The sequence below is a fragment of the Hibiscus syriacus genome, unplaced genomic scaffold, assembly GCF_006381635.1.
Source record: "Hibiscus syriacus cultivar Baekdansim isolate YM2019G1 unplaced genomic scaffold, ASM638163v2 tig00014377_pilon, whole genome shotgun sequence".
Lineage (NCBI taxonomy): Eukaryota > Viridiplantae > Streptophyta > Magnoliopsida > Malvales > Malvaceae > Hibiscus > Hibiscus syriacus.
The window spans coordinates 34,046-60,178 of record NW_024062324.1 but is presented as its reverse complement, the minus strand read 5'-3'; the positions used below and the strand labels follow the sequence as shown (position 1 = coordinate 60,178).

General features: G+C 32.7%; 1 protein-coding gene and 1 pseudogene across 2 annotated transcripts; both read right to left on the bottom strand.

Annotated features, from left to right (window-relative positions):
• On the bottom strand, positions 1 to 17,921 carry LOC120207236 (probable protein phosphatase 2C 33). Of its 2 annotated transcripts, XM_039206751.1 has the most exons (8): positions 17,908 to 17,921; positions 5,126 to 5,128; positions 2,747 to 3,180; positions 1,487 to 1,864; positions 1,276 to 1,393; positions 616 to 839; positions 315 to 525; positions 1 to 278 (listed from the first exon to the last, which is right to left on the bottom strand). In XM_039206751.1, exons 3-8 carry the CDS (start codon positions 2,999 to 3,001, stop codon positions 40 to 42), a joined length of 1,425 nt encoding a protein of 474 aa, XP_039062682.1. In that variant the 5' UTR covers positions 3,002 to 3,180; positions 5,126 to 5,128; positions 17,908 to 17,921; the 3' UTR covers positions 1 to 39. The 2 variants fall into 2 exon arrangements, with proteins under 2 accessions (XP_039062682.1, XP_039062683.1); XM_039206752.1 differs by lacking the exons at positions 2,747 to 3,180; positions 5,126 to 5,128; positions 17,908 to 17,921 and adding an exon at positions 3,667 to 3,684 and having other exon boundaries at positions 2 to 278.
• LOC120207237 overlaps positions 17,836 to 26,133 on the bottom strand; it is a 24,506-nt pseudogene continuing 16,208 nt past the window's right edge.

Genomic DNA, 26,133 nt, shown 5'->3' with positions numbered 1-26,133 from the left:
TTACAAAACGGGAAAAAGAAAGCACTAAACGGACCTTACTTACTTGAGAAAGCTCTCCTTGTCCTCCTTTTCCGGAATGAACCTTGGGAGATTCACAAGCGTATTGACACGAGACACTCCTTCCAGGGCCGACCAATCCACTCCTCCATCCGAATTCATCTCCTCGTGCTTTGAGCCATCTTCATTGTCATCAACAAGTGTTTCTTCAACCGTCCCGGACTGGATGAGAGGGGTTAATACATCGAGATTTTCTTTCTCGTTGTCATCGACATCGTCAATGTCATCGTCAACTTGGCTCTCCGAAACTGGCTGCACTTTGGTCTTGGCATTAGAAGCAATCGACAAATTGTTCAAGTTCGAATCAAGGAAGAGGCAAACAACAGCACAATCATCGACTTTTGAAGTTGGGTATTTATATCTCCAAGCTCGGACTGCTACCTCAACCAATGCTCGAGCCGCAGATGAACGAGCTGGGGCCGACGATATAATATCCACCACTTCTTTATTCGAAAGAACATCCCATATCTGCAAAATAATGAAGGCAGCCTTAGAAAAGGGGATAAGGCTCAAATGTCATTTGATATTTCGAATAAGAATTCATGTTCACTCTATTACCCCATCTGTTGCCAAGACAACAAATTCGTCTTTCTCCGATAGGTGCCGATAAGATACTTCAGGCATGGAGATCAGGCCAAAATCCTTCAAGCAAAAATCTCCAAACGCCCGAGCCATAGCAAGGCCAGGTGAATCATTGTTTGGTAGCCAAACTCGGGTCACCTCAGGTTCATCCGCAAGAGCAAATACACGACCTTTACATCTTCGAATTCTCTCTGCTTCCGCTGTAAAGAGGGAGGGAAAAAAATTAGTGTTTAGCATGGGCTCAGTATTGGAAAGTATAATAGGTACCCCTAAAGGGTATTCCCCATTGACTGCAAAATCAACTTCATCTAAATTTTCACAAATCCATCAATAGTGGAAAACCAAGTAGGACTAGACTTAATACTCTGTCATGTCAACCAATTAAGATGGGCTAATCAGCAGGCAGCACAAAGCGAGACGTATGCAGCAAACACAAGGAGATGGGCATGAGAATGGCTATGGTGGGGCATGAAATAATTCTAGTATATGTATGTATGTGTAATAGTTGCAAAGAGAGAATCATCGTTGCTTTCATGTATCATAGATTCTATTCTAAAACTCAGTAGAAAACAACATTATAGAAAACATGACTGCAGTTTCTGATATGCATGCACTTGTGTACGAGTAAAACATTACCTGGAAGATTCGGTTTAAGATCAACAGTTAACTGAACTGCAGTAAGTGAATCATCTTTGTCCCTTGTACCCAGCCCAGCTCTCGAGTCCCCAACATTTCCAATGACAAGGTATGGACCCTATACAATTAGCCGAGACAATTATGATTAACTACAAAACATATCATAACATAAATTTTCAAATAAAGCTTTTAAAATTTTGCTGCTGTATACCTGCTTGACCAAAGTTACAGCTGTCGTCCCACTGCAGAAGCAATCAATACTCGGATGCATTCTAAGTTCCCTGTCCATTGCTTTGTAAGCCTTGAGAAAACACACTTTAAGAGTCTCAAACAAATCTGGGTGCTTATCTGTTTCTTTAAGATCTTCAGAAGCCCTAGATCCCTCATCAACTGACAAAAGATCCATATCTTCAGAGTTCGTGCTTCCTGCTGCGTTCAAACCGAAAGCATCCTCACTGGATATATTAACATCCCAGTGAGCACTCAGTTTTAAGGGAAGGCGGTCTCTGACTCTCTTTGCAACCAAATGACCGTACGGACCATGGCCATCAAAAACACCACAAAACTGTATCTGTTCTTGAACAAAAATCTGGGAAATGACAACATGATAATGAGAAAGGGAACATTAGCACAAAAGAACCAAATTAGTAACAATCTTTAGTACAGGGAGAAATTGGCGATTTGCTTTACAGATATATCATTACAGTACCCCTTATAATCAAAATAGAGAACAAATATTCCGGGAATAAAAATGGATTTAACATCAACACCTTCTTCACCCACCAATGTTCATCCATAGAAAGAGTTAAAGAACATTTTTATTAACCAGTCCACAAGCATTACCTTCATCAATTGTTCCCAATATGTAAGATCAGCTACATCGATAATATTTGACCATTATGTTCTATTTAGAACCATGCCATCAGCAAGTTTGATAAAATATGTAATAATTTACACTTGGCAACCACAACGTTTGCGGTCTTCCTCTCCCTCTAGTGACATTTTCGTCATGAATAAAAAGATAGTATCACAAAACAAATCCCAAGGTGTCTCAAACAAACACAAAGGCCCCTAAACACAAATAGTGAAGTATCATTTCATGTAGCAACTAATGATTGGATTAAATAGTGGAAAAGTTGCAGTCAATTGATTTTTTTTTAAATGTTGCTTTTACTCTAATAAGAAAGCTATGAAGATCTGATAGGTAGAAAGGAACGTAAAAGCTACATAAACAATTAAAAACATTAAAAAAAACCCAACAAATCATATTAAAACACCGTGGGGATGGCAAACAGTTCGTTCATCCAAGAACCCTTTTAATATAAATTGATTGTTTTCAAAGGCTCAAAGCTATACAAGATAAACATAACACATGAAGTCAAATATATAAAATGACCACTGATTGATTGGAACAATAATTTAACAAACAAAAAAGTAATTAACATGAGAGAAATAGATAAAATGAGCTAACCTCCCAAACAATCATGGCATCCTGGTTGGTTCCTTTCTTGCCCTGTTGAGTATAGAGTGAAGAAACATCAGTGGATCCATTCAAGAACAACCTCCAAGGAATCCTATGTAAGGGTTCGTCCTTCCTGTAATCGAAGGAAGAACTCCGAGAGCCGAGCCCCTTCCTCGAGTTCCTCCTCTTCATATTCGCCAAATGAGGGGACAAAGGCGAACCAGGGAGAGGGCTCCTGCTTTCAGCAGATAAGCAGGACCCCATTCTGAGGGCCCTGATAATGCTTAATATGCACTCCAGACCAGCAAAACAATAGCAACCCCTTGTGTCTTTTGATGGATCCGTCGTGATTGTTGGGTTGGATCCTTAAACAAACCCTTTTCTGGCTAATGTTTTGATTGATCTACCAAATAATCCTTTCAAATTTATATTTCAAAACTTTTCTTCCCAATTCAGAGCTATAAGTATTGAAGATACCTTGATTTGCTCTTCAATCTCCTAGAATTCTAATCTTAAAGCAACCCTTCAAATCTCTACAATAATGATCTAATGTTGAAATTGGCAGATACCCTTTACCAGTTTCAATCTAATGATCACATCAATCCACAATTTAAATCTCACAAAGTGGTTCCAATAAAAACAAAAATCTCAGAATCAGCCAAAAGACAAAGAAACAAAAGATAGTTGGGCGTCTAAAGCTTTCTAATTTGCAAAGGAAGGAAAAGAATTTCGTGATCGATGGAAAACGAATGATGAAAAGGAATCTCAAATTTGGTTTTTTATCCTAATCATAAAGCAAATAATAAAAAATCGAATTGAAACATTAATTCTAAATTCAATAACTTCATTAAAAAAAAGGAACAACCTTTCGAATAAATTTGTCAAAAAGAAATAAATGAAAGAATTGAGAAAGATCCTATAATTCACACCATAAACTACCCAAAAGTGCAAACTTTCTTCAGAGGATCAATGGCAAAGGTAATCAAATCCGTGGTCAAGATCCACCCAAAAAAGGGGCTAAGGCTAAGAATTGATAGCAAAGAATATGAAAGGAAAACAAGAGAAAAAAAGGGCAGTTTGAGGGATGGTGGAAGAAAGGAGAATTGAAGAGAGAGAAAGTGAGATTTGCTTTAGAGAGAGAGAGAATAAGGAGATGGCATTTGATTGTGGATAAAAGCGAAAGAGAGACCAGGCAGCGGGTACTAATTAGCGAGAGAGAAATAACCGCAACCCCCAACAATAAATTCCCCCTCTTTAAATATAAAATAAAACCAGGAAAACTTATCTAATCCAAGATTTTTTTTTCAAGTAATTATTAATTAAATTTTTAAATGAATAATTATCCTTCTTAGTTCTTTATTAAAATTAAGATATTAATATAAATCAAGTGACTTGAGCGATTAATAAATTTGTTGTTTTTATTTAAGGTCCTAAACTTAAATATTACGTATGTAAATGAATGGATCTTAATTGTCAAAAGATTTAGATTCTTTGAATAGATAATATATTTCATTCACCTCAAATTTATTAGTTTTTAATATTTTTAATTTATTATTATATAATTTTATGCCATTTAATTCACATAAATAATCGTTATTTCAACACGTGCCGATAATTATTTTTTTATTTAGAAATATATTTTTATTTTATGAGATAAAAAATAATTAAAATACTGTATATTAATATATTAATTATATATAAATTTTAATAGTTTAAATCATAATAAAAGTTTCATTTAAAATTAATATAAAATATAATTTTATATTTCGTAAATTTTATATATTTAAAATTTTATTTTATTATTATAATATTTATTTATGTGAATGTTTAATATGATTATAACATTACGCATTAAATGTAATTTTGATGTATTTTATTATTAAGACTTAATTTCAATATGATATCTACTTTTTATATCTATAAATATGAAGTTCAGATAAAATATTATAAACAATTTATATAAAGATAATAATACGGATTTCTTTATTTATTCTTACATGATAAGATGTTAACTATTTTACATAAAGATAAAACAAAATGAATAATTCAATTAATAATTTTACCTTCGGATCGTTTGGATAATTATAAAATTTATTCATCAGTATATTATTTATTTTAAAATTTGAAGATTAATGATCGAATAGAAAATAATTAGTTTAGAAATAGTGGATGAGATGTAAATTTATATAATTATAAATTTTAAAAAAATAATGATGCTTTTGTATATCATAAAAAGTCACATTGACATACAAATGAGGCTATTGAACTAATAATTCTACCTGTCAGACCATTTGGATAATTAGAATTATATAATTAATTTTTTTAAATTAATCAATTATATTTATATGATATTACAAATAGTATTTTAAATAACTATATACATAGAACTTTCTCTTTTTTTTATTTCCTTCAATCATGTTTTTGGTTCACTTTTCCTTCCCTCGTCTCATCAAAGGACGGTAAGAATTAAAGATTATAAAATATAATTAAATTAATAATTTAAATATATTTAAATAAGATTTATACATAATAAAATTAAATTTATAATAATTTTTTAACTAAAATCTAAGGCTTTTCCACCCATATATCACTCAAAACTAATTAATTATCAAAATAATACACATTGATAATTAATTTCCGATTAAACACCCAATTTTGTCACGTAGGCAAAGGTGCATTTTACAAGAAGCGTCTTTTGTTGATCTCGATCAAGTTAGACTGAAATAAAAGAAAAAGAAAAATATTGTCAAAAATATGAAAAAGTATGTAAATTTTGTCCAAAAAGAACAAACATACGCGATGTGTATCAAGGGCACGTAATTACATGAGTCAAGTTAGGCGATGATGATGCTATGTATTAACCTTATGTTTAATCATTTAATAAATAAATACTTAAAATATTATATTTAAATACTTGAAACCCTGCATATCTAAATAATATGGGCTAATACGCATACATCGTCGTCATTGCTCGGTCTGCCTCGAGCTTGTGCTAGTGCAATTATGTGTCTTTGACACACACCCAGAAGTAGAACTAGGAATCTATCATAGTCGGGGTTAAAGTATTCCTTATTTTTCATAAATATATTTTTTAAAATTAAGGAGGACTAATAAAAAAAATTATTTATTTTTTAAATAAATATATATATAATATTTTTTTAAAAATTGGCGGGCCAAGGCTCCCCTTGATACCCACTATGTTCTACCCTCCACACACCATAAATGTTTATTCTTTTTAGATAAAATCAGTATAATTTTCTTTCATATTTTTTACTCCTATTTTCTTTTTCTTTCATTCCAACCCAACTTAAACAGTTTATGGAAATAACAAATAAGCTGTAAGTATTTAAATTAAGAATAAATTATGTATTTAGTATTCAATTATCACTTAAGTTCTGTTTTGGTCATCTAACTATTTTTTTTAAAAATAATCACTAGCATCATGTTTTGGTTTTCGTTTTGTCACACGTCATTAAAAAATTAAGGATGATGTTAATGTGTCACCACAAGGTAATGTTTCGTCATCATTGGAAAAAAATAAAAATAGTAACGTCAACAATTCTGTTTTTTTAACAGTGGATGACCAAAATGGAATCAAAATGTAATGTTAGTGATAATTTTGAAAAAAAAAAATATTTGAATGACTAAAACAGAACCAAAACTATAGTCGGGTGACTAAATATATAGTTTACCCTTAAATTAATAGCGGTTTGATTAACTTGTTGGGAGATTTTGGACAGTTGGAACGGGAACATTATTGAAAGACAATATCTTTTAAGTGAATTGAAAATAACAAATTGTTGTTATTCAAATATGTAAATCGCAATGCGAATATGTAAATCGCAATGCGAGTATGTAAATCGCAATACGAATATGTAAATTGCAATGCGAATATGTAAATCACAATGCGATTCTGACTATCGCAATGCGATTCTGACTGTCGCAACGCGATTCTGACTGTCGCAACACTGAATTTCAAATTCGCAACAGGTTTTAGTTTCGCAACACAAATGTTTTGGGTATATAACTACGCAGCAGAAGCAACTCATAACCTAAATCCCTAAATCGCAACTCATTCCATCTCCATCTATCACTCTCTTCGGCGACATCCGTTCCTATATCCAACGACATCCTTCCCCATCCGGCAACAGGTTTTAGTTTCGCAGCTTGTTTGTTTAGTAAATTAATTTACAATAATGAAATCATCTAATGTTGATCATGTTTGGATAGATTTATGTTTTGGAGGGTCATAGGAGAATGTTCATGGTGTTTTACAATATATGCCTTTACCCATGAATCTTCAACTAAAACTTTCATTAAAAAAGTTAACTTATGAAACTCTAATGTTACATGTTGCAAATAAATTGAATTTAGAGCCCTTAAGTGGATTTAGGCTATCTTATCAGAAAGGTAAAGTTTATTTGTTAACCGACAATGAAGAGTTGACGATTCATTGCTTACATTAGTGTTTCGCAATGATGTTACATTGTATGTTGTTGAACCTAGAAGTAGTGAAGTTGGGTCAGTAGCGGGTAGTAATCAACTAAGTTTTTCAACCCCAGTTTATGGTGCTCAAAATTTAATGGTTCCACCACAATTTCATCACCAAGCAAATTTTGTTTCACCACATTTCCAATACCAAACACAATCTCAAAACCCACAACCTTTCCCTAATCCAAATCCCAATCAACTTTCAGCACCAAATTCCGGTTTTCGTATTAACCAGTTAGACGATGATGAGCCAACAGAAAAAATTGTGAGTACTAGTCGGTATTCAAAATTTGATCTTGGTCAATACCCGGACTTTGATCTTGGTCAATACTCGGATTTTGATGATGTTTCAGAAGAAGAAACAGACCCTGCGTGTAATGATTTTGATTATGTGTCTCAAAAGACCTCACACATGTTCCAAAGAATACATATTTGTCCCGAACGACCGCGTAGACCCTTGACTCTTGGCATGACAACTATACCCTATCTCTCATGACACATAACACGGGCATCATCATTTATGTCATTTCACATTTTCACATAAACACGTAGTTCACTTTCACATAGCACGTAGATTATGTCACATAAGTTGAATCACATATACGTATAAACATGTAAATCACTTTCACATATCGCGTAGCTCATATCCACTTTTTATACTATTTCACATTTCTTGTCACATTGCTTATATCTTATTTTTTATGTCTTATCCTATGTAACATCCCAAATCAGGGTCAGTGACTAAATTGCAAATTTTGAAAGTTTTGTGCTTAATTTAGAAATAAATTAAAAGTCTCGGGAGTTAATTAAAGAATTTTAATATTGGATTAAATAGCAAATATGGATGAACTAAAGGGGCAAAATGGTATTTTCATGGGAAAGATTTTTATCTTCCCTTTTTGAGTATTATAAAACGTGGGAAATATGAGAGAGTTCCAGACTTCTCTTCTTCATTCTCTTCTTTTCCACCGTGAAGCCATAAGTAAAGGTAAGATCTCTTGTTAGTTGATATTTAGCTGAATTTAGGATTTGGTTATGATTATTGGATGATAATTAAGCTTAAGGAAAGCTTAAATCATCTTAAAAACAAAGGATATACAAAAAAAAGACATATATTAGTGAATTACATAAATTTAAAAAAAATTAATCAAAATGAAAATTAAGAAGAAATATAAGACTTACCCCCCATCGAAATAGCCATTGTCTTCAACCCCTAATAACACACCCCACCAAGACCGTTCAATCAACAAATGCATATCATCGTTAAGTTTGTATATGTCAGCGTAACACCCTTGGCTCCGCTCATGTAGATAAAAATCAACTGCGGTCTTAGCCCAAAGGGTATTATCCAAAATTGTTTCTGGTAGTTGTTTCCTCTCCACTTCATCTACCGGAATGGTACTGGCCGGTAACTTATACGAAAGCCAACAGTCATCCATCATGTCCGGCACGTGAGGGGGTTTCTCAATAATTCGATATATTATGCCGTGTGAATCGGGCTCTAGAATGTTGGGAGGGACCTCTTCAACGATGACAGTGGTCTCTTGAACGGTGGGAGGGGACTCTTGAGGGATGATAGGGGCATCTTGAACGATAGGGGAGGCCTCTTGAACGATGACAGGTGAGTCAGGCTTTTTCTTAAGGATTCTTCGCATTATTGGGGTGAACGAAGACTTAATGGTACGTGCACACCGTCTGATGCGTGAACTCTGTCTTGCAAGAAAAACCCGACGTAGAGCATCCACCTTAGCGGGCCACTAAAAATAAATTAATACATAAATCAGTAAATAAATAGACAAGATATTAAACAGTGAAAACAAAGACAAATATATTTCAAACTTGCACGGTATTCACCCAAGTCATTATTCTATCATTGTTCAAAATGCATCAGATAACATTTCAAAAGTAATCACTTATATAAACATTTAAAAAGACAACATATAGGTTTAGTGCAGGTTCAATGACAACATAAAGAATAGTAGTTTATTCTTGAAACTTAAATTTTCAACACTGTGAAGTTAGTATTTGTCTTTGTCTTTTGGTTGAAGTAATGCAATTCATTCAAGTTTCAATTTACAGAAGAAGAATAGAATCTGAAACTTAAAATCATAACACGAATGATTATCGCAACGCGAAAATGACTATCACAACGAGAGAATCGCAATGCAATTTTCATTTCGCATTGCGATTCTTTCGTTGCGATAGTCAAATTCGCGTTGCGAAAGTAAACTATTCTTCTTCTGCAAATTGAAACTTGAATGGATTGCATTACTTCAACCAAAAGACAACCAAAAACAAATACTAACTTAACAGGGTTAAAGAATAAATAGTTTAGCAGTATTGGCAGCAACCGAATGAATTTACTAAGCAATATAAGTGAAATGGTTAACTAAGTGAAATGGTTAATCTAAGTGAAATTATGAGTAAATTTATCATCAAGTTAAATATGAAAAATATTAAACTTACCTCGTTGCGTAGAGTATGAACCTCATTCTGCAACAATGCTACCATCTCACGTAGAGCGGCTACCTCACCACGTAAAGTAGACACCTCAACACACCATGCATCATTGTCATCGCGTAAAGTACAGACCTCCTCACGCAAGGCATTGTCCTCATCACGTAACTCCCCTAACTCATCTCGTGGAGGTGGAGAATAGGGAGATAAACGTTGAAATTTGAAAAAAATACGCGTTGCAATAATAATGGCGCTTTGAAAATCGCATTGCGATGGTCAGAATCGCGTTGCGACAGTCAGAATCTCGTTGCGATAGTCAGAATCGCGTTGCGCTAGTCATACTCGCATTGCGATTTACATATTCGCATTGCGATAGTCGGAAAATCGCAATACGAATTTGGGAAATCGCAATGCGATAGTCAGAATCGCGTTGCGAATATGGAAACTGATTTGCGATACTGGAGATCGCGTTGTGAATTATCGATCGCATTGCGATTTAGTTGATCATTTTGGCAAATCCAAAAAAAATTGGTTAAAATCGTATATTATAAGGCATTTTTTGTCACTGAGGTTATTTTCTCTTTTTTTTATTGTTTTTGCCTCAAGCTCTTAACTGTTTTATTTTGGATTAAAGGTAACTTTTGACCCAAAAGTATATTCAATTTATCATTTTTGACCCTATCGTATTTTTATATCAATTTAGATATCAAAGTTGTTCAATTGCATCATTATATATCTTATTCTTCACTTAAAATGTAACATCCTCAATACCGGGTTAGTGACTAAATTGTGAAATTTTAGAATTTGGTGATTAAAGTGGAAAAGTTAAAAAGTTCAATGATTTATTTGAAAGTATTTCCTGAAGGGTTATTAGTAATTATTAAAAGAATCAAAGGGCAAATGAGTCACTGAACAAGAAAAATAATTAAATAAAATTTAGTGGGTATTATAATACCCATGTGATGCATGTGTGAAGAGATAAGTTTCCAAACTTATCTTCTTCATCTTCTTCTCTTCTCCAACGTGCCCAAGCTAGAGCAAAGGTGAGTTTTATATTTTGTTGATTATTTGTTAATTTTAAGAGTGAGTTTTGATCATTAGATGATAACTAAGCTTAAGGAAAGCTTAAGTTATCTTAAAATCAAAAGATAAAGGAGTTATGATAGAATAAAGAAAATGGGGTTTTAAGTGAAATTTTGAATAAGAAGGTTTAAATGAATTTGAAGGATGAATTTGACTTGTCATCCATGAGGATAAGAAGTTATAAGTGTTAGAATTAAGTTTGGATAACATGGAAAATTTGGTATGATTATTGATTTCTATATGGAGAATAGAATTTTGAGGTTTAAGATGAAATAAATAGATATAAATGAGTTTAAGCATGTATATTTGAGTTAAGATTATGAAAGGGAATGAAACTTGAAGAATAGAAATTGAAAGAGTGAATTTTCGTGCAATGAACAGTGATTTCTGGGTAGGTGTATCGATGCATTAAGGGGTGCATCGATGCATGATATTTCGAAGCTATTTTGTGTACTGATGCACCCATAGTGCATCAATGCACTCCTAAAGGAAAAGCTAAAATTTGGTTTATTAAATTAGCTCAAGTTATTAGTATTGAATTATAAGGTTTAGGCTTCTGAAATTCATCTAGGAAATTATGTTTATGTAGATATTGAGCCTAAACAAATTCTGGAACAATCAAAGAATAAGAATCGAATCAAAGCAAGTTTAAGGTGAGTGCAATTTAATTGTACTTATACGATCGAAAAACATTGGCTTGCGATGAGCCAGTGACGGAGTTACTATGGTAAAAAGTGACTCCTAAAATGTTATATGATTGATATGATTCTCGTGAGTGCATTTTAGTTTATATGATTATAAGGAATTGGAATTGTGATAAGTCTATTTTCAATAGTTATAGTATATAGAGTATTGATTATAAGGATGTGAATGACAAGAAATGTATGTATACTTGATTATATGAATTGATATGTGCTATGTGATTGATGTATATATGAATATAGGTGAACAAAATATGACATGCATGTTTACATGAACATATGAGAAATAACATAAGTTATGTGATACGATTTATATGATTATATGCACATATGATATATGTTATATAATATGAATCTATGTGACTACGTGAGAAAGAATATATGTCTACGAAAAGACATAAGAACAATGTATACGCTATGTGACATGTGAATATGAAGCATCTGAAAATGTTCTACGTGTAAGTGAACTACGTGCCGATGTGAATATGTGATAATTATAAAAGATAATGCTCATGTTATGTGTCATGAGATCTAGAGGTATAGTTGGCATGCCAAGAGTCGAGGGTCTACGCGGTCCTTCGGGATAAATTCTACGTGGTCCTTCGGGACGTATATGTATTCTTTGGAACATGTATGAGGTCTTTTGAGACACCTACTTGATCCTTGGCATATGTATATGATTCTTAAGGAATTTCTATATGGTCCTTATGGACAATCTTATATGGCACTTGTAGACACCCGTTTTTTACCGAGCATAAAAAAATATATTATTATAATAATTATTTACTATTATTATTATGTTATTAATACTATTAATATTTTTTTGCAGGTTAATTTCAACAACAAACTATCCCACCACTAATCCAACTAACCTACTAAATCCCTAAAAACCCGACTAGTGCAACCCCCGACAAATTCAACCGAAAATGGGACTCCGGGGACCCCTCTCTCTAACTGCGCACCACCCATATTCTCTTGTAAACTAGGAACAACAGAAAACCTCCACTTTGCCAAGCTATTTTTAGATTATAATTTTCTTATATATTATTCACGTATTTGTTGAAACGGAGGGGAGATGAGGTCAAAGCATATTACTTTGCCTATGCTTGCTTGCAAAAGAATGATGGCTATAATGCAATCTTCACCCCTGGAGGCTTAATGTATGTTCGTGAATGGAACTATCTGCAATATGCATCAACAGCAGCATTTCTTCTTGTGGTGTACTCTGATTATCTCTCTGCTGCAAATTTCAACGCATGATATGCTGCCAACGCCTCAACAATGAAGACCGAGTCAAAATTCACTTTCACTGCTGGGTTTAGAGGCGGCTTCCAACGAATCAGCTTTGGTAATCTGGAGATGAAGGTTTACACTTGAGTATTCATGACACAGAGCACGAACCGAGGGATTAATGAATATGTTCTCGGTTTGTTGGAGCCCGTTTGGGAATAAAGTAGAAAATCACGAAACAAACGACATTCTCGGAGGCGGCGACAGCGGAAGTTAGAGATGGGTTTCTTTGGTTTCATGATATAGGGTAATATGGGTCCGGTGAATTTTCCATGGCCGTGATCCAAGCGAACCAGGTGCTAAAGGACCAGAGCCAGATCGAGTCGGGCCAATTCGGCACCTTCGTCGGAATCTATGACTGACATGGAAGACCCGAGGCGGTACGTTATGTTTGCGATCACTTGTTCAACAATTTTCGAGCAATTGTGGTTGAATAGGGGGAAGTTGTGACTGCTGAGACCATTCAAAGAGATTTTCAACAAACAGAGGAAAGGTTTACGACCCTGGTGTCGGAGCTATGGAGTACTCGACCAAATATGGCAACTGTTAGACTTACAATCATTTGAGAGCTTTAATTATGTTCATTCACGTGCGTTGAACAAGAGAATGGGGAATTAGTATGCCTTTTGCTAGAATTGGTCACTATGCTCAATTTGGCCATTGAATTCTCAATTTATTCAATTTGGTGTCTATTTATAATTTATATTTTTTATTTTTAACCCCTCTAACTCTTTATTTATTTTTTCTCTTGCAGCTTATTTTTAGTCCCGATTTAATCCATTAATCCCGATTTGTTTCAATTTGATACTCTAAGTTTTTTTTATTTTATGTTTTTTCCATTTATTTATTTTTTTTATCTAACGTCCTTGACCCTTTTTTTAGAAGAATTTTAACTAATCAAAGGTAAATGATTTGAATCGAGTATTTAAAAAAAATTAAATTCAATTTTTCGCAATTAAGACAATCGATAAATTAATTGGTACCGAAAGGGCGGTTCAAGGGTGCTAATCCTTCCTTAACCGTAACCAACTCCCGAACCCGACATATTTATGGTAAAACGCAGATCAGGTAAGATGGTGTCCGACCCACCTAAATTTGTTTTAAAGTGGTCGGTGGCGACTCCAATTCGTTTAATCCAAGTCGAAGCCTAATTTCGGGGCCCAACCGAAAGACGGTTCCGACAGCACTACGGTGCAATTCTACGTGGCACTTCGATGCATTTCTACGTGGTCCTTCGGGACAAACTCTACGTGGCACTACGGTGTAAATTTATACAAGCTGTGGTGACAGTATAGTGCATAACCTCACAGTACTCACATACCTTAAGTTCTCATAAATGTACATGGGCCTATAAAAGACATCAAAAGTATTTACAAGATTCATATGTGATATTGTGTGTATTCTTAAGTGAAATGTATTTGTTTATATGAGATTGGTAATTATTTATGCAATGGTGTGATTTAGAGTTACATTATATGTTGATATAGTATATAAAGAAATTAGTGATGATAAAATGAGAAATGATAAGCATGTTATGATGTTATGTTACATAATATGTGCATGTATGTATATATTACAGAAAAGAATATATGCTTTGGTATGATAAGGTATTATCAATGTTCATGCATTATAGAAGTTACATTTAGAATATAATTATGTTTTATATGCCTCACTAACTCAACGACTTAGCGTGTGATTGTTTCACGCGTAGGTTATGAGAAGAGGAAGATTGGCAAAAGTTATGCAAGACAGGTCAGTTCCTCTTTTCCAAAGATCAGACCAGAAAAGAAATGTATAGTATGTATTTTGTAATAAGGATAGTGGTTTGCATGTAAATAAAGGATTAAATACGATATGCTCTAATTGGTTTGTAAAATCATATGAATGAGTTTTCTAATGTTTAAACGTATTTATGTAAATGTAAATGTACAGTAATGAACGGTTAAATTTTTACGAGTTTTATGTATGTTTTACGAAAATCACTGTAGCAGTGCATCGATGCATAAATTTGCTTCGAAATTTTGGTGCATCGATGCACTGTAGCACTGTTCATAACGTATTTCATTGTTCATAAATATATTTTTATCTCAAAATTTTATACCAAACATAATTAAACAATATATGATCATATTTTATTAATACAAGTTCAAATGTTCAGTTATTTTACAAGAATAAAGGTTTTGAAATGTCAATATGATATCTCGGACTCGTATCCGGGTCGGGTATGGGTTGGGGGTGTTACATAAAACCTTAAATTGAGGTTTTTAAGTTAGAGAATGGGTTTAGGGTTTATAATTTAAGAGATTATAATTTAGGGTTATCAATTTAAGATTAGGGCATAAAATGATGCAATTAAACGACTTTGAGGGATAAATTGGTGCTAAAATATGATATGGGCAAAAATGATAAATTGAGTCCACTACAGGGGGAAAATTGACTCTTAATCTTTTTATTTTTTATTTAGGCTTAATGCAAAAATAAGTGTTTAAATTATATCTAAATTAACTTTAGGTGTCTAAAGAATTTTTCATTAAAAGTAGGTGCCTAATATTTCCGACATTACTCTTTTATGTGCCTATATCATAACGGCCGCTAAAAATCCGTTAGGTAATGCAAGTCACATTTATAAAATTTTAAAAGTTTTATTAAAAAAACTTTTATATATATATATATATATATATAATAAACTCAAAATTACTTGGAAGTCACATAAAAATCCTAAACTCCTTAATTTTAAACCCCGTTATCAACCCTCGTCCATCATCACCGCCTGCGAACAATCACCCATCCATCCTCGTCGCTGTTCGTCTGCTTCTCAGTCTATCCTATTAAGGTTGAGAGTGGTTCGAATGCCATCAAGCTGGTCTGGTAGCAGCATGAGACCCATCCTATGTGTGCCAAAGTGTTAGCAATATCATTTTCTTCTCGGTGAATGTAAGAAATCTTAATATGATATTTTTAAATTCTAAACAGTGTAACATTTCTAATAATGTATAAGTAATGTTAATTTTTTTTATAATCTTATTCACATAGATAATTTCACATTTCGGTAATCAGATGTCTCTTATGTGTATTCTAATTATAAAATTTAAAATATTAAAATAATAACAATATCCAATAAATTAATATTCAATTGATAATTATATGTGTTTTCAAACTAAGTTGAATGTTTATATTTAATTTTCTTTTTATATTTGGGCCAATGTTTTAATTGATAACATCTTCGTTTTTTATTGCATATGTGAAAAATTAAGATAATTATATAACCAGAGACAGACGTAAGATTTTATGTTAGGGGTGAATTTATAAAATTTTAAAGATGAAAATAGATTTTCAATATATAAGAAATAATATAAAATATATGATAATTTTAAATTTTCAAAAGAACGACTGTCCTACTCACCCCTCAGTCCAACCATACTAATATAACTACTACGATAATATGAAAAGTAATTTCTTTGAAAGCAACTTGTTGGCCATTTTACATGTGATTTGGCCTTTTTCATTTTAAAAGTGATAATATGAAAAGTAATTTCTTTGAAAACAACTTGTTGGCCATTTTACATGTGATTTGGCCTTTTTCATTTTAAAAGTTGGAAATGATTTGAGTTCAAAATTTGCATACAAATCGCTTTCACTTATGTCTATAATTTGTTGGAGCTTAACATCAACTTCATTTCACAGTCACAAAAAATCTTTAAAATTTTGTTTTAATTTTTTAAATTCAACTCACAAGTTACGTTAGATTCTTTTTAATCCAAAATATTAAATAATTAAGATATTCTAGATATATATTTCCTAATTATGGGCAAACACCAGATTTTATATTAAATGATGAATTTATAAAATTTTAAGAGTAGCGTATTTATAAAATTTTAAGGGATAAAAATAAAATTTCAATTAAAATAAAAAGACAATATCTAAAATACATAGAAATTTAAAAATTTTAAGAGGATCGCGTTAATATTGTTCTTTATTAATTTTTTATGATCAAAACTTTGAATTTTGAATTAGAATTATTTTAAATATTATTTAAAATTTATTATTGATAAACATATAAAAAATATTTTTTTAAAAAAAATCAAACAAGTAGTTTTGAAATATATATTTTTTAACTCTCAATCATATTTCAACGCGGTTTCTAACAATTTTTCCTATAAATTCCTATATCTCATAGGGGTGTTCAAACATTGATTCAATAACTGATCGAATCAAATTTCTCAAAGCTAAATTAGTCAAACTTTTTTTAATTGTTAATCGAACCAAATATTTCTTTTCTTTTTAAAAATCATTAATCAAACCAAACAAAGTTCGATTAATTCGGACGGTGACCAAATTAACTATTTTTTAATAAATTTATTAGTTAGATTAATTTGAGTTTAATAAAGGTATTTTTTATTTGGTTTACAATTTAATTAGGTTTTGAAAATTTGACGGGTTTAGCGTGATTAAAAAATAGTTAGATATTAATTCTTTATGAGTTTAAACTTAAATTATGTATTTAATATGTACAATATATTTAATATTTTCGATTAATTTAGTTAATTAACCGATTTTGAACCGAATTAATCATTAATCAAATATTTAAAGAAATTAATTGCACCTATTAAACTAATTTTGACGACCGACCGTTTAATCAAACTAATTCGATTCAATTGGTTAATTCAATTAAAATCGAAAAATGAACAACCTTTTAAAATCAAAAAAATGAACAACCTTTCTCATTCTTCTTCGTTTGACACAAAATTCCAGAAACAATAATGTCTTTCCTCAAGAGCAATCTCCATGTCTCGATGAAGCTTACTTGTACCTAAATGACACTATGTAATTTACCCGATACAATATCCAGGTCAATTATTTAAAGAAGATAAAGAGAATTCATATAATCATCAAAAGCCAAGTGTGCGACATAGATCGATCCAAATTAGTAGGGACAAAACCATGAGAAATCAAGAGGGTAACCAAAAAAAATTGAAGGATCCCTAAAGCACGCAAATGCAATTCACAGAGCATACAAATACATACATTGAATTCAAACCAAAAACCACATATGGTACAAAGTGCACCTTTTTTTATTTATTTAAGTTACTAATCCATCAAGCTTTAGCACCATTTTTATGAGCGCAGCAAATATTTTAACAGGCACACCACCAAATCTCAAAGAACCTGGTAAATATATAACTTCATAGAAACAAGGAAAAGATACAGGGTTGATTATAATATATATTTTGATTGTTTATCACACTGTTCTTGTTGGCGAACTTATTCCTCTTCTTCAGCTTCCTCCAGCCATTTCACAAAGGGCTCCAGCGCCTTCACAAACGTTTGCCTGCAATAATATCTCCCCTATCTTCTTAAAAGATCATGGTAATAAAAATGGTTGGCTTATAAGGTATCCTCCAACTCTCTCACACAAGGGGGGTTGCCTTTTACAACCTCAACATGTGGGTTTGGATGACAGAAATTGGCCTAGTCTTCATTTTCATGAAATGATGAACATATGAAAATCTCTGAATCATTAATATATATGCGGTTCGTTTTCCAACCAGTCGCTTGATTACTAGGTTGATTCACAGATGATGCTTGTCAATGTTGTGAAAGCAAATAGGAAGAGAAAACACATACCTTCCCTTCGGGTTTGTTCCTTTGCGGAACCAGTAAAGTATGGTGTCTTCTGCAAGGACATCCTGGTCATAGAGAGACCTCACAATCTCCGGGAACAGCTTCATCAATTTCGCATCCTCATAGCATTGCATCTGAACTTTATACATTAGCTCCAGCTCAAGTTTTCCATTGGTGCAGAAGGAGTTTAGTAGTTTTGCCCATGTTTTGACCTTTATCAAGACAACACATCACAATTAACGATTTGGTTTTGCACTTTGACAACGGATAAATCATAATAGCACATAGTTGCCTCAATCTAGCTGAGCAGAACTACATCGACTTAAATTATGCACCACTACAGCTGGTATTGGAATTTAATGATGACAGGGTAGAAAATTGGGATACATGGGAGTGGATAACTAGGTCAGATAGTACGCATTCATGTAGAACATAAGCAAAGCCTGAAAAGTTCAGAAAAAAATTGGTGTTATGAGAATTTAATGGACCAGGTTACCAAATGTCAAAATTTGAAATACGATGGAAATGATAACTGCTGAATAAGCTCAGGTTATAGCTATGCATTCAAGTAGTACATAACAGAAGGACGAAAAGCTGTCCATAAAAAATTGTCAATTTCAGTCAACACTTCACTTCAGAATGTTTTGCGAAAAGACTTCAGATTCTTAACACAACTGTAAAATAACTACTTTTACACTTTACTCATCAATTTAAACCAGGTATTCATTGAATCGTGTACAACAGAAGGCAAAGGCAATGAGCCACAAAAGCAGTCTCAAATAAGAGAGCCAAAACCATAAATATCAAACGAACAGTATTGTCTAAACTTAAGGACTACAGGTCTACAAATGAAATATAAGTTCAACCAACAACCAACCTAGCATGTACCAGAATTCATACAACCATGCATGCAACTAGCACTTCATGAACCATTAGTAGATCCTATATTATTACAAAATATCTATTAGTGCAATATATTTGACAAATTTTAATGTCCTTTTGGAACTAGGTTGCTTTATGGTTCTTTTTCTTGATAATTTTTCTTATATATTTGCAAGAGATGTAGAATAAGCTAACTTCCTGAAAGCATGTAAAAGCAATTATGAACCCGTTATTAATAAATTTAAACATTGTATTTATTTCAGAGGAGACAAAGACCAGGCATACATCTACTTATTTGGGTTTGGACCATCGGGTCATTGTGTTGCTTAATGCCTGCATCTCCTATCATGCATCGAGTTTTCCTTCAAACAAGGGAAAGGTGGGATGGGGGAGAACTGCAAAAAGACAAAATGCCACTACCTGTCTTAAAGCTGAATTGGCATTCTGTTGTTGGTTCTTTCCAGACCACTGAACAGCATCCAATATTACATCCCAAAGAATTCGTACAACTTCAATATCAGGTAATTTGGCATCTTTAACAGTTTTGATGACTTCAGATATATCAGATTCCTCAGCGATCTGGGTTGTCAAGGCAGACTTCATTTCCTTCAGTTTTACCTCAAATACTTTTTTTCATTGTATTCAACCAAGGGCACCAGCCCAGCCATGCTGAAAATCAACATAATTAGGCACAAGTTTTCAAATCATTCAAGAAACATGAAAATCACACAGCATGATGCAAAGAATGCACTTGCAAATCCAAGGATACAATAAAACAGCATTGGAACATTATAGAATCTCTGAAAATCAGAATAGGTATGGAAATTATAAATGACACAATTCCTCTTTATTTAAAGCAGAAGACTTACGTAAAATGTTCAGAGAAACCTTCAGCAGATCGCTTTGCAGAAGGGAAGAAGTCCAGGAGATTGTCCTCCATTTTCCCTCGCTTCAGAATTGAAATTAAATCCTCAAGGCTATTATCCACCAGATACTACTTGAAGAAGTCTGTTATGAATGAAAGAACTATCCCTTTTACCACAAGATTGTCCTTTAGCTGTGGCTGGAACACAGTCTCAGGTGGCAGCCCTGATAGTTTCTGGGAAAAAGAAAGTGCTGTGAAAATTGCGAGTTTCTTCCTTTCATTATCCTCAAAAAGCTCCAAAGACTGCAAGTCTTTGCATAACATTTTCAAGATTCTTAATCAGAAAAGGCCTTCAGAGCAAGATTTTCTGTACGTAGATCACAGATGGCAAAATAACTTCACGTTTAGCCTCACACTCTATTACAGAGTAAGGGTGGCGCTCCCCCTCATCTGGTTTGATTGTGCCCGGTTGTGTGCGACCTCCAGTGAAAACAACCTGCAATTGCCAATTTAGATTACTAAAATCATTAGAACTAAATTTCACCAAAGGAAAAGAGAGGAAGCAAACATTAGAACCACAAGTTTCGAAGAACTTCAAACTTTGTTCAAACATCTGAAATATATTTTTCATTGCAAGATTTCAAGGCCTTATGCAGAATTAGCCAATGTCAATTGTAAGATGATGGAAGGTTAATTTAGACACACGAACAGAAAAAAGTTTATCTTATAAGAAAACTACTTAACAACCTAACTACAGAAAATTAGCATGAAAGTAAAAAACTAGAAAACAAAAACTTTGACATCCTAACAGCTGCCTAAACTAACAATTTGGAGGATCATCATAATCAAGTTTTTTTTTAGGGGGGGGTGTTTTGTGAAGGAATCTTATGTCGTCCTTACTAGTGCCAAGTTTTTCTAAGAAACTTGATGTAGCTTCCAAACCTCTAGGCATGCAAGTTTGATAGATTAAGTCTCCAAACATCAACCTCATAAACACCTAGCAACCACATATTTTTTGCCAGTAGATTTCATTCTTAACCATGATCCAAAGATCCAACAAAATAGCATAGAGAAATCAAAAAGTTTTAATTCTTTAAGAGGAAAATATCAAAAGCAGTTGATACTTCTGTCTGAAAGGAAGAAGGTTACCTCAAAGAAAGTATCGCCGTATCTTGAGAAGTTGAGATCAGATGATTCAATGTTCTTGGCAACATGTTCCTGTATGCCACAGAGTTCGATCACTGAGCACAAGATATTCAACAAGAAATCTAGAATTATGCCAAGTTTAAAACCTAGAATAAAATTATGTCTATTGAGATATTTACCAAATCACCAGCATTATCCAAATAGATCTGGACTACCGCATCAGCAAAGGCTGCAGGGTCCAGGGGTGCAGCAATATTCCGTTTGCGGGTCTTAATCCGCGTACCGCTGCACAACAGATAAATCGAACTTATACACAAACTTTTGAGAAGTAAATAAAAAAAAACATTTCAGCATCAGCCCCAATCTAAACCATGAATGAAAAAACGGGTTCCAAGTTTATCAAGGTTCTATCAGCACCCCCAAAGTTTATGGAAATAAGTTTAAACATAACCCCGAATTATAGAACAAAATCAAATTTTCTCAAAGAGAAACACAGAAAAGTACTTTTTTTTTGGGTTGTTTTGGTATGAAACATAAAATGAGGATGCCTAGTCCGCTAGACCAAACTTCATATCCTTACCGCCAAGTACAAATATCTAAGAAATTGTTAGAAGATAAAAAAATATCTCACTTCTAGAAAAGTAGAGCGTCATTTGAATGTCGAGTAAAAACAAAGAATAGCTGATTTCTAGAATACTACAGGCTACAGCATCAAATGTTCATAGACCAAAACAAAAATTGCAGCCAAAAGACATCAAATTCGTCATATCACTTCAAAAGTCCATTGCAAATGTCATGTTACTAACACTGAGAACCCATATTATCAAGCATTTATAGTAGTAACCTCAATGGTATAAAAAATGACAAAAAGTAAGTATTGCAAATAAAAAATAACTTACCCAAGAGTGGGTTTCTCCTTCGAGCTGTTGATATTAACAAACAATAAAATCAATCAGTAAGTTATCAAAAATAAAAATTTAATATTTCTCCAACAAAAAAAAATTAAAAAAAAAGCATACAACCCTAGAAACCCAGATAAATTTTACAAAAATCCACAAACTTTATGGAACAAATATTAATAAAACAAAAAGGGAAACTGAAGATCTCTGATTAAAAGGAAACAAAGAAGCAGAAATAGTACCTCATAAACCAAGACGAAGAAAGGATCGGACTTAGATTTGGGAGACTGCTTGAGGAAGAAGGAATGGGGTACTCGATTACAATTACTTTACTTTATTATTTTCTTTCCCTTTTTTAGTGGAGAAGAGAAAGAAAAACTATGAAAGAGAAAAGCAAAATGAAAACAACAGTGTGTTTACTGTGCAGTAGTTACGTGGTGCGGCGGCGTTTTTTCCAAAAAAAAAATTATCTTTTTAATTTAATAATTTCGATGAGGCACAAGTTATATTATATTTTTTTATCTAACACTTTTTATAATAAGTCGCGTTCCTACAGCGTACTATACGTTGATTTGACGCCACGTGAGTTAAGGCGTCCCTGCAGCGCGCCTTATGCTGACATAGATACACGTGTGTACGGCGTGAGACAAGGGCCGCACCATACGCCACGTAAGATATAGTGCGGGGCAGGAGCTGTGCTATTCAATTATCTCAATTATCAAACATGCATAATGGAAGGTGCAGTGCAATGATCGCGCCTTGCATTATTTTCTCAAACTTCTCAGCTTTAAGACATCCTCTCTCGGCTATAAATAATTGTCTCCCGTAAACTCTCACATCAACAATCCTTTAAATTAATAAATAACATCCATATTTAATTCAGAAGTTTGTTCGATCTTTCGTTATAAGGTAATTTTGTTATAATATTTATTTTATAGTTATATATGATTATTTGAAAAAATATTATACTAATTGTTTTCAATTAATTTCTGTGTTTGTAGAATTAGAAAGTAGGAGCATACGTCGAAATATTTTTGTGTTGCAGGTAATAATATAAAATTATATTATTTAAATTATTTACGTTTATGTGTAAAAAATTATTTTGTTATATTTTTTTCATATATTATTTATTTAATCAGGTTTGTTTCGGTTATTTTTTTACATATATAATATTGTTGTACTTTTAAACTCTAAGAATAACGTGACTTTCAGCTATTGTTTATTATGATGGAGAAATTTGAGAAGATGAAACCGACGTTGTTTTCGTATCAAATGAGCGTGTTAAAATATCATTTAAGAGAAACATAACTCTTGAGGAGTTGATAACGAAGATTTCGATGAAGGTTCATGTTGAAAGTAGTAGAAGAATGTCTTCGTTGCAGTAAAGATTTTCAACATCATTGTTGTCATTAATTTATACAGCGTTTGAACTATTGAACAATGATGATGTTGAAATGATGGCTTATTTTCAAAGTAATTATTCAGACCGTGCTATACCCTTAATTACCAACCTACCCGCGCCATACACATGTGTATTCATGTCAGCATAAGGCGCGTCGCAGGGGGCGGGCCTTACCCCACGTGGCGCCAAATCAACGTATAACGCGCTGCAGGGGGCGTGCCTTACTGCAAATAGTGTTAGATCAAAAAATATAATCTGACTGGTGCCTGATCGAGAATATTAAATTAAAAAGATGATTTTTCGAAAAAAACGCCTGGGGAGACAGTCTAACTTACCGTAAAAATATGATTTGGGGTATAACTGAAAACATTATATTTTTTATTAAATTTAAAATATTATAAAAAATATATAATATTTCCAGTTATTAATTAAAAATATTACAAAAAAAGTATAATCGAAAATATTCCCAATAAAAGTAATATTTTAATCCTAACAAACCTGGTATATTATATTTTTATTATTTTTCTATAATATTTAAAATTATTATTTTTAACCTTAAATTATACTGTCCTTAGTATATCCTAATCCATTTTTAGAAAGAAAAAAAACGACAGGTGTTGTCCACCCAACAGCTAAGCTTGTATCTTTAAAAAAAACCTAAGCTTGTACCACAAAATTTTTTATCTTTTATTAATTTGGTTTTTTTGAAAGAAAAAAGTTACAGGTGGTGTGCATTAATACACAAATAGTCCCCCAAAAACCATTATTTTCCAAAATAGATCATTTTTTCATGACAAACTTAACATTGGTAGGACTTGGAATCTTCATTCAGCTTTGGTGATGATATAAATAAAATTTTAGAACAAATATCATCGGTAAAATAAATAATTAACATAAAAATATTTCATATTTCAAAGTGAATATATGTACACCCTAAAAAACACATATATCATACTAAAATAATTCTATGCACTTATGTCGTCTCGAGAAAAATATTATCAAATGCGGTCTTCAAGTAATGGAGCCGAGTGAAGATACATTACATCCATACGTATTAGTGTTTTTGGTTGTTGCAGGCTAAACATCTTTCGTAGAATTGAAAATAATTCTGAACGATGATCATTCATGAAAAAAGTTGTAATGATGACAAACTTTTCGGGGTCGTATTGTGTATTCTCAACAATAGTATTAGATAAAAGGAGCTGGGACTATCGTCTTAAAATTTTTATATTTTTTATATTTTAAAACTTTTTTATATTTTTATTGATATAATAATTAAAACTGTAAATGTAATATTTAATTATTATTTACACACTCAATTAATTTAGTTTTAAATTTAAAATTTATACCAATTTAATCCATTAATACATTATCAACATCATCACATTTCCTCGACAACACTATTTATTTGGGATCAAATTGTAACACCCCCAACCTGTACCCGACCCGGATACGAGTCCGAGGTGTCACATTGACTTTTTAAACTTTGACTCATGACAAAAACTCAAGAAAATTTAAAACTTTCATTAAAGTCGCAGCGGTTTGTTTAACTCAATCAATTAGTACATGCCAACTATATTCAATATACAGAATATATCTAATTCAAGAAATTTTTTCTGGTCTGATCTTCGGTAAGAAGTAACTGACCGGTCTTGCTCCTCTTCACTTTTCTTCTAGCTTTTCGGAAACTACGTGTGAAACACTCACACGCTAAGTCGATGACTTAATGAGGCATAAAAACATATAACCACTACTAATGCATTCATAATCTATACTTATTATATCATACAAAATCATACATTTTGTCATGCAACCACTATCCACTTGTACACACACATCATTCACATATTCTTATAACAGGCTTCATAGCACAAAACATGTAAATCATATGTAAGGTATTTATTATTATCTCTTTATTAGTCTTATTTTTGTTCTTTATCTTTTTGTCATATGTTCTTGCATCAATACCTCTTAACCAAGCTATATTCACATCATCATATCACATATCACTTCACACCATAAAGATTACAGACCAATCACATACTATCATGCAAGGTTCTTTTATGTCATTTCCTTTATTAGCCCATGTGCACATGTGAGAACCGTAAATATGTGAGTTTATAGAGGTTGTGCACTAATGATGTCACCACAGCTCGTATAATTGCACCAAAGTGCCACGTAGAATTACATCAGAGTGCCGCGTAGAATTGCACCGTAGTGCCATATAATAATGTCCATAAGGACCACATATCATTCCTTAAGAATCATATACATATACTAGGGATCAAGTATGTGTCTCACAAGACTTCACACATGTTCCAAATAATATATACATATCCCGAATGACCGCGTAGACCCTCGACTCTTGGCAGGCCAACTATACCCCTAGCTCTCAAGACACATAACATGGGCACTATCTTTTATATCCTTGCACATATTCATGTAAACATATCACATATTCATATAAGCTCGTAGCTTCATTCACATATACATGTAATCACGTAGTTCATGTAAATTCTCATATGATTTCATATTCATATAATCACGTAATTCACTTA

Excerpts from the sequence above, each read along its gene's own strand:
- LOC120207236 (XM_039206751.1), bottom strand. The coding sequence starts at position 3,001 with ATGGGGTCCTGCTTATCTGCTGAAAGCAGGAGCCCTCTCCCTGGTTCG. Across the intron at positions 1,865-2,746 it reads ATGCCATGATTGTTTGGGAG|ATTTTTGTTCAAGAACAGAT; the intron begins GTTAGCTCATTT and ends GTCATTTCCCAG. Across the intron at positions 1,394-1,486 it reads CTGTAACTTTGGTCAAGCAG|GGTCCATACCTTGTCATTGG; the intron begins GTATACAGCAGC and ends CTAATTGTATAG.